Raw genomic sequence first — 13,298 nt, 5'->3', positions numbered from 1 at the left:
AAGAAACAAAATTCATGAAAGTTTCTTTGTGTATTATGGAGAGTTTTTTTATGTGCACATCTCTCTCAACCCTCAATGAAACTGAAAGGCAGACAAATGCCAGAAAGACTAGAAACTAAAAATGCAAATGAGGTCAAATTACATTTTATGGGTGTGGTTGCACTAGTATATCATTTATGCAGAAAAATACATCAGCTGTCCTGACCACAAAGCAAGAGCAAATGTGATGTAATTCACAATGCAACAAGTGGGTACAACCCACTCTATATTAAATTGGCTTGTAATACACCACATACAGGAAATTACTGCTTACCTTGTACTCGATGCCATTGAACACACACACATCTTTTGGCACTAGAGAGAAAGAAAGTAATCATTACCTATGAATCCCTTTACGGCTCATATGTGTAGCTCTTTGACACAGTAATACCAGTGATATATAGTACTGAAATACATAGAATTTACCACAGCGGTGAACTGGGCAGCAAATGTCATTTGAGACATCTTTCTCCGGCTGAAATCCCAGTTTGCAGTCCGGTGGTGGCCGACAACGTTTTGTATCACATTCTGTTGGATGGATGGGAAACATATTCAGGTCGGTTAAACTTCATACAGAAAGAAAATGATAGCAGGCACAGCTTGAAAATAGCGATTTACTTGATATATAATACCTGTTGCTGTAATAGAATAGAATAGAATAGATCTTTATTGTCATTGTTTATTGTCACTGATTAAGAAGGCCAGGTCTGTCCTGGGATGCCCTCTGGAACCTGTGGAGGAGGTGGGGGAGAGGAGGTTGACAACCAAGCTGTCCTCCATGATGGACAAAGACCTCACCCCCTCCAACACACACTCAGTGTACTAAGGAGCTCCATTAGTGACAGGATGATACACCCAAAGTGTGTGAAGGAGAGGTATCACAGGCCTTTCCTTCCTGCAGCTTTCAGGCTCCACAACAGAAACTGCTTCAAATAATAATAATGTGCAATAAACTGTGCAATAAACCGTATCCCAACATGGAATTTCTCCTGGTGGGACTAATAAAGGCTTATCTTATCTTATCTTATCTTATCTTATCTTATCTTATCTTATCTTATCTTATTGTTAAAGGAACAATGAAAATCTGTTTGGCAGTTCAGTTTCTGGTAAGTCGCAAACACTGTAAGTGCAAAAAACTATATAAAAATATCACACAAAATACTGAAAAATATTAGCAAAATACAAAAACTACATAGAATAAAATATTAAATATACAAATGCTAAATACTACTAAATACTACTAAAATATACAAAAGCTAACTTTATACTACAGATAAGAAATATGTACAACATATGAAGATATATACAGGTAATATAGGATGAATACAAGGTAAAATTAAAACTAAGGTGTATGGGTTGCTATTATTGCACTGAGGTAGGGTTAGTATTGCATTGTCCATTAGCCTGGGTGGGGGGGTGGTGGTGGTGGTATTCAGTCAGGTACATTTAACTGCTTGTGGGTAAAAACTGTACTTGAGTCTGTTTTTGTTTGGAGCTCAGAAAATAATATAGCCTCACTTCTACATAGATTTTAATTTACGTATCCACACATATACAGGGTGGGGAAGCAAAATTTACAATATTTTGAGGCAGGGATTGAAAGACAGTGTATGACCAATTAGTTTATTGAAAGTCATGAAAATGTATTTGCCACAAGAAAATTTACATAATAGAAAATGTTTTTATTCTATGTGTCCTCCTTCTTTCTCAATAACTGCCTTCACACGCTTCCTGAAACTTGCGCAAGTGTTCCTCAAATATTCGGGTGACAACTTCTCCCATTCTTCTTTAACAGTATCTTCCAAACTTTCTTGTAATAGTTTTGCTCATAGTCATTCTCTTCTTTACATTATAAACAGTCTTTATGGACACTCCAACTATTTTTGAAATCTCCTTTGGTGTGACGAGTGCATTCAGCAAATCACACACTCTTTGACGTTTGCTTTCCTGATTACTCATATGGGCAAAAGTTTCTGAAAAGGTATGGATAATAGTGTTAGGTATGATTATGACATCAATATATGTTTGGTTTCAAAACAATTGACGTAGTGCCTGCTGAGATTGCTTCCCCACCCTGTGTGTGTATGTGTGTGTGTGTGTGTATATATATATATATATATATATATATATATATATACATATACATACATACACACACACACACACACACACACACACACACACACACACACACACACACATATATATATATATATATATATATATATATATATATATATATATATATATATATATATATATATATATATATATATATATCAGTAATTTCAGGTCAAAATTTAAGTGCTTCTTTTAACCATGATAAAACTCTTTACTTACTATTCTCAAGACAAGTTCCTTCTTAAAACGACTTATGAATTATTACCTTTCTCTAATCATGTTGCAGCCAAAAGGACTTTCACAAAACATAATGTCAGCAGATCTTGGTGTGCTAACTCACCACATGTCATTTTCTGACAACAGTCCACTGTTCGGTTCACCAACACCTCACCCTCCTTGTCACAGGTTATAGGTTTTAGAGTTGGACAGGTAACAGGTGTACACTGAACGTCTAGTGTGTCCTTGTCACAAACACACTGCTCACAGCCACTCTGCCAAGTCTGTTTTGGTGATGAAACTCAATGAATATGAGAACAACCACTAATTCACAGTGAAAATAAAAAAAAAATAAATTTAAAAAAATGCTCTGTATATTGTAGAATGTACCTCTTTAGGAAAGCCATCAGGTCCAGTGCAACCTTAAGTGACAGAACATTCAATATATATTAAAAACAATTTACAATAATTCAATTTTGCACAAAACATGTTCTTCTGTTCTTACATGAGGAGACACAGATGTCTGAGTGTGAATTGAACAGTGTCAAACCCTCTGGGCAGAAACATCCTTCCGTGAATAAGTTACACCCTGGTCCCTCACAATGTGTGTACTTCTCATTGTATCTATGAATAAAAGCAAACAGTTGGTACAAAACATTTTCATGCTTAAAATTACAAAGTATATGAAAAAACTATGCAGATACTTAGTACTGCTGACTAAATATACAGGGTTATTGCTTACATTAATTTCAAGATTACCTTGCATTGCAAGTTGGTATAACTGTTGGCCCACAAGGTTTGTAGACTTGATGTTTTGGACAGTTGTACTCTGCAAAAAAGTAAGATAGAATGATGCAAAAAGTAATATTAGTGTAAAATATGGTTTGTTTTCATTAAAACAAACCCCTCTTACCACACTGTCCATGTGTAGCGTTCCTCCAGGGCACACACACAGATGATTCAGCACACAATGTGGCATACATCTCTAAACTGGAGCAACCCATGGTGGCATTTGTTTCACAGACATCAAATTTACAAGCGGCGTAAAATGGTTTTGGGTTGATGACTCTGTGACATTCTTCAAACACCCTTAATGTGCAAATCAAACAAAGCAAACTGTTACATGACTGACTCTGCAGAATGAGCTAACTGTAGATGGTCTTCATTCCAATATAAAGTCTTACTTGCTGATTAAAATTTCACAAATATCAGGATTGCAGGGTTGTGGTGTAGGTCTTGGTTGTGGTGGTGTTGGTGGTGGCTTCTCACAATATGGCTTCTTCTTATCTGTAACCTTCCACTCATGTGCCATGTCAGGGCAAGAAGGATGAATCTGTCCATTTGGTAATCTGCAGTCATTCTCAATGTTATTGTCACAGGTACCTTGTGGAAACAAACATTAAAATAAAAGTTATGACAAAATTGTTACCACTGTGGGAAATCCAAACCTATTTAATACATCAACCTACCACACTGTCCTTCTGTGTTGTTGTGGAAAAGGGAAAATGGTAGTTCAATGCTAAATAAAAGCCCTTTGAATGTCACAACTGCTTCAATAGCTGGGATTCTCAAAAGCAGCTCTATTGATGTGCTTGTGATGATGAAGTCATCATTGGAGTAGGTTGGGTGTACCTGCTTATCGTTGACGGAAACCTGAACAAATGAAATGTTAGGGAGAAGCTTTGTAAGAAAAAAAGGCTGTGGCATTTTATTAAATTGTGCAGTACATTACAGTGTTACTAATCAATGGATGTAAGTAGAATAAATTAAGTTAGGATGGTATGTTGCAGTGACATTTACCATATTGACAGTTTTTGAGTTTCTTTCCTGTGTGAGAACAATGTTGTAGTTTTTGTAGTGAACAATGAATGCACGTGCACAGGTCACAGTTTCAGAGGCATCACAGTTTTCACTGTCAATCAAGATCTTAAAGTCATATCGATGAATAATCTCTTTAACCAGGACATATGTGCAGTTTTTCTGAAAGCTGTAATATTGACCATCAAATGTCACATAATGCGGATCTCCCCATCCAGCACATACACCTGCAGACATTTGATGATAATAATGAGTGTTAAACCAAGAAAAAATAACATAAAACACATATAAAGCAGTATTTTGATGTTGCTTAAATGTAAAATTTTGAAATATGGCTTTCATTCACACTTACATCTGCACTCATAGTTAAAACAGCAACCTGATGCATCGTAAACCTTCAATGGTTCATAGCCATTATCACATATAGGTTTGGTCACTTCTTCACAGGTCACATGTTCTGAAATCACTTTACCACTGTCACACGTTTCAGTAGTGCATTTATTTGACCTCCAAGTCTCACCATTCTGTAAATTTGAAAATAAAAATTACTGTTCACTATAAATCACAATGCACAAGCACACAGAATTCTTTCAGCATTTTTTGATCACTCAATAAGTAGCAGGGTGTCCAAGGGTGCAACCGAATGTATAACTGGGGGATGCAAATTCTAGGTTTTTTCAACATTACAAAGAATAGATAGAATATAAAGAATAAAACATTGGTGGTATAGTTATTTCTGGGTCACAAATTATATGTATACACTACATTTTTATAAACAATCTACGGAGAAGTGTGAAAATCAACAAGCTGTCAAAACAATACAGAGGTACTGAAAGCATTTTGATGAATCTATAGTTGCATGTTGCTCTGATTATACTTTCTTGATCACCTGAATATTAACAATAACAATTGATACTGTTCCTGTTATTGAATGAAACATATCTGTGAATGAATAGCTACCTGGGAAATCAAGCTACTTTACAAAAACCCTCAACAGTTTAAATATAGGCTGAAATCAGTACATAATAAAGTTTAAATTTTACAAAGATCTGTTCTTTTTGCTGTCTTTCTATTGATAAATTCAAGTACCTTTCTCGGTGGATTGAGATATGAACAGTCTGGGGGAGGCTTCACTGTAGGTGTGCGAGAGCTTATTGTAGTTGTTACAGGAGTTGGTGGAGTTGTAATATGACATGGTTGACCAAACTTCTCAACACCACATGTCGAATTGCAGTATGCAGTGTAACACCAGCCAGCTCCATCCGTCTTATTGTACATCAAAGTACCTGTACAAGAGTAAAAGGGCATTTAGATCAATGATGAGGGAAGAAAAGGGGGATGAGCAATTGCAAATACACAAAATCAAGATCTGTGATCAGTATGTTAAAAATATTTTTCTGGGTGAGATCTTTGTATTCTTTTTTTTTTTTTTTTACCACAGTGCCACTAGGTTACAAATCTGTCTACTATAAATCTACTGGAAATATGTCATGGTCATCCAGTAGGAGGTGCATCTATAGTGTCAAAGAAGCAAAATCCTTTTCACCATCTCAAGAACATATTATACATTAGTTGAGTCAGAGGGATGCCAGTAAACTGATCAGGTATTGATAATGGACATGGAGCTAGGGTAATGAATTTTCATCAATGGATATTAAAATAATTAAATCAGAAAAAAACTGATACAGAATTGAACAAAAGGAGGAGTTTGGGTTGGTGGAGGGATGTCCATGAAGATCAAACTAACATTAATGTGACATGAAAAAGATAGGATCAATCGTGAAAAAAAAAAAAATTCTTTAACGTTTCACATTTGTAGAAGGAACACCTGAGTGTAAAGTTGAAAAAATAAAAAATAAAAACAACATAAAAGTCAAAATGCCACAAAAAGGTTTTTGCAGTTGGGAGGTATGGAATAGTTGGTGCAAAGAGGTGCAAAAGAGGCTTAGCAAAACTTCCTTATGTCTACAAGTTAGAGCCTAAAAGGAATTAATAGAAAACAATCTGATGGAAGAAAAAAAAAGCAACAGAAGGGAACCATTTGTGAAGAGATGCAAAAACAAATATTAGACATAGAGTTTGAAACCATCTTATAAAATCTAGACCTGTGATTTAGTTTAGTTCAAGGGTACCAAAGCAGAGTGGATCAGTGAACACAATACAAGTCTAACTTTAGCACTGAATCATAATTGAGAGGAAGTTTTTTCCTTAAAAAAACGACTAAAAAACATTACTGAATAAGGACTTGTCTTACCAGCAGAGAAAACGTTATCCATGAAGGTGCAGAAGCATGATGTTGTCTTGAGTGGTGTGGAAGATTGAATAGTTGTAGACAGCAATGTTGTAGAGAGAGGAACAGTTATAATGGGATTTTCTGTGGTTTCTGTTGGTATGTATGGAGTTTCGGTGGGGATTATTGTTGTTGTAGACTTGGCTGTAACTTGTGTTATTGTGGGCTTTTCTGTGCCTGGTGTAGTTGGAGATGGAGGCAATGTAGATGTCATAAAGGTTGTTGAACCTGTGGATGTTGAACGTGGTTGGACTGTTGTCACTGCTTTTGTAGAAACAGTTGAAGTAGAAAATGTCTGACGTGGTGTACCTGGTGTTCCAGTGGTTTTTGTTGTAGTGGTGGACTGTTCTGTGACTCCTGATGTTGTTGTGGGTATTTCTGTGGTTTCTGTTCTTGTGGTCAACGTCTCTGTAACTTCTGCTGTTGTTGTGGGCTTTTCTGTGGTTTCTGTTGCTATGTGTGGGGTTTCAGTGGGCAGTGACATTGTTGTGGACTTGGCTGTGACTTGTGTTGATGTTGTGGGCTTTTCTGTGCCTGATGTTGTTGTTGATGGATACAATGTAGATGTCATAGAAGTTGTTGAACCTCTTGATGTTGAACTCCATTGAACTGTTGTTACTGCCTTTGTTGTAGTTTTCACTTGGGGTCTTGGTGCTGTTGTTGAAGTCGCACTACCTGTTGCAACTTCAGGTGTTGTTGTGGTTGACTTTTCTGTGACTTCTGCTGTTGTTGTTTCAGTGGGTTTCCTTGTTGTAGAAGAAAGTTCTGTGACTTGTGTTGTTATAGTTGGTTTTTCAGTGGTTTCTACTGGTGTGTATGGGGTTTCGGTGGGGATTATTATTGTTGTAGACTTGGCTGTAACTTGTGTTGTTGTGGGCTTTTCTGTACCTGGTGTAGTTGGAGATGGAGGCAATGTAGAGGTCATATAGGTTGTTGAACCTGTAGATGTTGAATGTGGTTGGACTGTTGTCACTGCTTTGGTAGTAACAGTTGAAGTAGATAATGTCTGACGTGGTGTGCTTGGTGTTCCAGTGGTTTTTGTTGTAGTGGTAGACTGTTCTGTGACTCTTGACATTGTAGTGGGCTTTTCTGTGGTTTCTGTTGGTGTGTAAGGGGTTTCGGTGGGGATTATTATTGTTGTAGACTTGGCTGTCACTTGTGTTGTTGTGGGCTTTTCTGTGGCTTCTGTTGGTATATATGGGGTTTCAGTGGGCATTATTATTGTTGTAGACTTGGCTGTCACTTGTGTTGTTGTGGGCTTTTCTCTGCCTGATGTAGTTGGAGATGGAGGCAATGTAGATGTTATATAGATTGTTGAACCTGTGGATGTTGAACGTAGTTGGACTGTTGTCACTGCTTTGGTAGTAACAGCTGAAGTAGAAAATGTCTGACGTGGTGTACCTGGTGTTCCAGTGGTTTTTGTTGTAGTGGTGGACTGTTCTGTGACTCCTGATGTTGTTGTGGGTATTTCTGTGGTTTCTGTTCTTGTGGTCAATGTCTCTGTAACTTCTGCTGTTGTGAGCTTTTCTGTGGTTCCTGTTGTTATGTATGGGGTTTCAGTGGGCAGTGACATTGTTGTGGACTTGGCTGTGACTTGTGTTGATGTTGTGGGCTTTTCTGTGCCTGATGTTGTTGTTGATGGATACAATGCAGATGTCACAGAAGTTGTTGAACTTCTTGATGTTGAACTCCATTGAACTGTTGTTACTGCCTTTGTTGTAGTTTTCACTTGGGGTCTTGGTGCTGTTGCTGAAGTTGCACTACCTGTTGCAGCTTCAGGAGTTGTTGTGGTTGACTTTTCTGTGACTTCTGCTGTTGTTGTTTCAGTGGGTTTCCTTGTTGTAGAGGAAAGTTCTGTGACTTGTGTTGTTGTAGTTGGGTTTTCTGTGGTTTCTATTGGTGTGTATGGGGTTTCAGTGCGGATTATTATTGTTGTAGGCTTGGCTGTAACTTGTGTTGTTGTGGGCTTTTCTGTGCCTGGTGTAGTTGAAGATGGAGGCAATGTAGATGTCATATAGGTTGTTGAACCTGTGGATGTTGAATGTGGTTGGACTGTTGTCACTGCTTTGGTAGTAACAGTTGAAGTAGATAATGTCTGGCGTGGTGTACCTGGTGTTCCAGTGGTTTTTGCTGTAGTGGTAGACTGTTCTGTGACTCCTGATGTTGTTGTGGGTATTTCTGTGGTTTCTGTTCTTGTGGTCAATGTCTCTGTAACTTGTGCTGTTGTTGTGGGCTTTTCTGTGGTTTCTGTTGCTATGTGTGGGGTTTCAGTGGGCAGTGACATTGTTGTGGACTTGGCTGTGACTTGTGTTGATGTTGTGGGCATTTCTGTGCCTGATGTAGTTGGAGATGGAGGCAATGTAGATGTCATATAGGTTGTTGAATTTGTGGATGTTGAATGTGGTTGGACTGTTGTCACTGCTTTGGTAGTAACAGCTGAAGTAGATAATGTCTGACGTGGTGTGCTTGGTGTTCCAGTGGTTTTTGTTGTGACGGTAGACTGTTCTGTGACTCCTGATGTTGTAGTGGGCTTTTCTGTGGTTTCTGTTGGTGTGTATGGGGTTTCAGTGGGCATTATTATTGTTGTAGACTTGGCTGTCACTTGTGTTGTTGTGGACTTTTCTCTGCCTGATGTAGTTGGAGATGGAGGCAATGTAGATGTTATATAGATTGTTGAACCTGTGGATGTTGAACGTAGTTGGACTGTTGTCACTGCTTTGGTAGTAACAGCTGAAGTAGAAAATGTCTGACGTGGTGTACCTGGTGTTCCAGTGGTTTTTGTTGTAGTGGTAGACTGTTCTGTGACTCCTGATGTTGTTGTGGGTATTTCTGTGGTTTCTGTTCTTGTGGTCAACGTCTCTGTAACTTCTGCTGTTGTTGTGAGCTTTTCTGTGGTTCCTGTTGTTATGTATGGGGTTTCAGTGGGCAGTGACATTGTTGTGGACTTGGCTGTGACTTGTGTTGATGTTGTAGGCTTTTCTGTGTCTGATGTAGTAGTCGATGGATACAATGTAGATGCCATAGAAGTTGTTGAACCTCTTGATGTTGAACTCCATTGAACTGTTGTTACTGCCTTTGTTGTAGTTTTCACTTGGGGTCTTGGTGGTATTGTTGACGTCGCACTACCTGTTGCAACTTCAGGTGTTGTTGTGGTTGACTTTTCTGTGACTTCTGCTGTTGTTGTTTCAGTGGGTTTCCTTGTTGTAGAAGAAAGTTCTGTGACTTGTGTTGTTGTAGTTGTTTTTTCTGTGGTTTCTGTTGGTGTGTATGGGGTTTCGGTGGGGATTATTATTGTTGTAGACTTGGCTGTCACTTGTGTTGTTTTGGGCTTTTCTGTGCCTGGTGTAGTTGGAGATGGAGGCAATGTAGATGTTATATAGATTGTTGAACCTGTGGATGTTGAACGTGGTTGGACTGTTGTCACTGCTTTGGTAGAAACAGTTGAAGTAGAAAATGTCTGGCGTGGTGTACCTGGTGGTCCAGTGGTTTCTGTTGTAGTGGTAGACTGTTCTGTGACTCCTGATGTTGTTGTGGGTATTTCTGTGGTTTCTGTTCTTGTGGTCAATGTCTCTGTAACTTCTGCTGTTGTTGTGGGCTTTTCTGTGGTTCCTGTTGTTATGTATGGGGTTTCAGTGGGCAGTGACATTGTTGTGGACTTGGCTGTGACTTGTGTTGATGTTGTGGGCATTTCTGTGCCTGATGTAGTTGGAGATGGAGGCAATGTAGATGTCATATAGGCTGTTGAACTTGTGGATGTTGAATGTGGTTGGACTGTTGTCACTGCTTTGGTAGTAACAGTTGAAGTAGAAAATGTCTGACGTGGTGTGCCTGGTGTTCCAGTGGTTTTTGTTGAGACCGTAGACTGTTCTGTGACTCTTGACGTTGTAGTGGGCTTTTCTGTGGTTTCTGTTGGTGTGTATGGGGTTTCGGTGGGGATTATTATTGTTGTAGACTTGGCTGTCACTTGTGTTGTTGTGGGCTTTTCTGTGTCTGATGTAGTTGGAGATGTAGGCAATGTAGATGTCATAGAAGTTGTTGAACCTGTGGATGTTGAACGTGGTTGGACTGTTGTCACTGCTTTAGTAGAAACAGTTGAAGTAGAAAATGTCTGACGTGGTGTGCCTGGTGTTCTAGTGGTTTTTGTCGTGGTGGTAGACTGTTCTGTGATTCTTGATGTTGTAGTGGGTTTTTCTGTGGTTTCTGTTGGTGTGTATGGGGTTTCAGTGGGCATTATTATTGTTGTAGACTTGGCTGTCACTTGTGTTGTTGTGGGCTTTTCTGTGCCTGATGTAGTTGGAGATGGAGGCAATGTAGATGTCATATAGGTTGTTGAACCTATGGATGTTGAACGTGGTTGGACTGTTGTCACTGCTTTGGTCGTAACAGTTGAAGTAGAAAATGTCTGACGTGGTGTGCCTGGTGTTCCAGTGGTTTTTGTTGTAGTGGTAGACTGTTCTGTGACTCCTGATGTTGTTGTGGGTATTTTTGTGGTTTCTGTTCTTGTGGTCAACGTCTCTGTAACTTCTGCTGTTGTTGCGGCCTTTTCTGTGGTTTCTGTTGTTATGTGTGGGGTTTCAGTGGGCAGTGACATTGTTGTTGACTTGGCTGTGACTTGTGTTGATGTTGTGGGCTTTTCTGTGCCTGATGTCGCTGTCGATGGATACAATGTAGATGTCATAGAAGTTGTTGAACCTCTTGATGTTGAACTCCATTGAACTGTTGTTACTGCCTTTGTTGTAGTTTTCACTTGGGGTCTTGGTGGTGTTGTTGAAGTTGCACTACCTGTTACAACTTCAGGTGTTGTTGTGGTCGACTTTTCTGTGACTTCTGCTGTTGTTGTTTCAGTGGGTTTCCTTGTTGTAAAAGAAAGTTCTGTGACTTGTGTTGCTGTAGTTGTTTTTTCTGTGGTTTCTGTTGGTGTGTATGGGGTTTCGGTGGGGATTATTATTGTTGTAGACTTGGCTGTAACTTGTGTTGTTGTTGTGGGCTTTTCTGTGGTTTCTGTTGGTGTGTATGGGGTTTCAGTGGGGATTATTGTTGTTGTAGACTTGGCTTTCACCTGTGTTGTTGTTGGCTTTTCTGTGCCTGGTGTAGTTGTAGATGGAGGCAATGTAGATGTCATAGAAGTTGTTGAGCCTGTGGATGTTGAATGTGGTTGGACTGTTGTCACTGCTTTGGTAGAAACAGTTGAAGTAGAAAATGTCTGACGTGGTGTACCTGGAGTTCCAGTGGTTTTTGTTATGGCAGTAGATTGTTCTGTGACTCTTAATGTTGTCGTGGGTTTTTCTGTGGTTTCTGTTGGTGTGTATGGGGTTTCAGTGGGGATTATTATTGTTGTAGACTTGGCTGTCACTTGTGTTGTTGTAGGGTTTTCTGTGACTGATGTAGTTGGAGATGGAGGCAATGTAGATGTCATATAGGTTGTTGAACCTGTGGATGCTGAATGTGGTTGGACTGTTGTCACTGCTTTGGTAGTAATAGTTGAAGTAGAAAATGTCTGACGTGGTGTGCCTGGTGCTCCAGTGGTTTCTGTTGTAGTGGTAGACTGTTCTGTGACTCCTGATGTTGTGGGTTTTTCTGTGGTTTCTGTTATGCGTGGGGTTTCAGTGGGCAGTGACATTGTTGTCGACTTGGCTGTGACTTGTGTTGTTGTTGTGGGCTTTTCTGTGCCTGAAGTCGTTGTGGATTGCGGCAATGTCGATGTCATATAAGTTGTTGAACCTGTTGATGTTGAATGTGGTTGGACTGTTGTCACAGTTACAGTGGGAGGCATTTCAGTTGTTCTGGGTTTTTCAGTGGGTATTGTTGTTGGGTGTGGTGCCACAGTGTATGTCGTTTTGATGGTGGATTTTTCTGTAGTGGTTGTCCCACAAATGTAAACACAACATCTGACTCGTATTTCGTAGTCATGACACCTAGGTGGTATACCTTGGTCTTTATGATGACAAATAAGGCCATCTGTCGGGCTACATATTACATTTTGACCTAGATCCTTTAATTGTTTATCTTTGTATTGTTTGGATCTACATTCTACTTCAAGGGGTTTTCTGCAAACACTCAGATCTGGATTATCAATGTTGGATAGGGATTCATACTCTCCACCATCTGCGTCATCATCAGGGTAATGATTATTATTCCAGTCTGACCACTCACAAACATAGCAGTTACTGGTTGTTGTGCCAGATGTTTTAGTGGGTTGTTCTGTGGTTTCTGTTGTTCTGTATGGGGTTTCAGTGGGTATTATCATTGTTGTAGACTTGCCTGTGACTTGTGTTGTTGTTGTGGGCTTTTCTGTGCCTGATGTAGTTGTGGATTGCGGCAATGTAGATGTCATATAAGTTGTTGAACCTGTTGATGTTGAACGTGGTTGGACTGTTGTCACTGTTTTGGGAGTAACAGCTGAAGTAGACAATGTCTGACGTGGTGTTCCGGTGGTTTTTGTTGTAGTAATAGACTGTTCTGTGACTCCTAATGTTGTAGTGCGTTTTTCTGTGGTTTCTGTTGGTGTGTATGGGGTTTCAGTGGGCATTATTATTGTTGTAGATTTGGCTGTCACTTGTGTTGTTGTTGTGGGCATTTCTGTGCCTGATGTTGTTGTAGATGGAAGTAATGTAGATGTCATAGAAGTTGTTGAACCTTTTGATGTTGAACTCCATTGAACTGTTGTCACTGTCTTTGTTGTTGTAGTTGCAACTTGGGATCTTGTTGGTGGTGGTGTTGAAGTCACAGAACCTGTTGCAACTTCAGGTGTTGTTGTGGTCCACTTTTCTGTGACTTCTGTTGTTACAGTTGGGTTTTCTGTAGTTTCTGCTGT

The 13,298-nt window shown here is 39.4% G+C and overlaps 1 protein-coding gene across 1 annotated transcript in view; it reads right to left on the bottom strand.

Moving 5' to 3' along the window:
• The window catches only part of LOC115420368 (mucin-2-like), a 34,742-nt gene that overhangs the window by 4,487 nt on the left and 16,957 nt on the right, over positions 1-13,298 (bottom strand). Inside the window, exons 32-45 of the mRNA XM_030135605.1 lie at positions 13,041-13,216; positions 6,449-12,154; positions 5,284-5,480; positions 4,547-4,718; positions 4,177-4,421; positions 3,846-4,029; positions 3,561-3,759; positions 3,290-3,465; positions 3,136-3,205; positions 2,882-3,000; positions 2,767-2,798; positions 2,501-2,660; positions 466-567; positions 314-354 (exon numbers count right to left, since the gene is read on the bottom strand). Coding sequence (XP_029991465.1) covers positions 314-354; positions 466-567; positions 2,501-2,660; positions 2,767-2,798; positions 2,882-3,000; positions 3,136-3,205; positions 3,290-3,465; positions 3,561-3,759; positions 3,846-4,029; positions 4,177-4,421; positions 4,547-4,718; positions 5,284-5,480; positions 6,449-12,154; positions 13,041-13,216 — 7,579 coding nt within the window. The remainder of the gene's footprint in view (positions 1-313; positions 355-465; positions 568-2,500; positions 2,661-2,766; positions 2,799-2,881; positions 3,001-3,135; positions 3,206-3,289; positions 3,466-3,560; positions 3,760-3,845; positions 4,030-4,176; positions 4,422-4,546; positions 4,719-5,283; positions 5,481-6,448; positions 12,155-13,040; positions 13,217-13,298) is intronic.

This window comes from Sphaeramia orbicularis, chromosome 6 (genome assembly GCF_902148855.1).
Source record: "Sphaeramia orbicularis chromosome 6, fSphaOr1.1, whole genome shotgun sequence".
Lineage (NCBI taxonomy): Eukaryota > Metazoa > Chordata > Actinopteri > Kurtiformes > Apogonidae > Sphaeramia > Sphaeramia orbicularis.
Note: the sequence above shows the minus strand (reverse complement) of the source record. Positions and strands in the feature narration are given on the sequence as shown.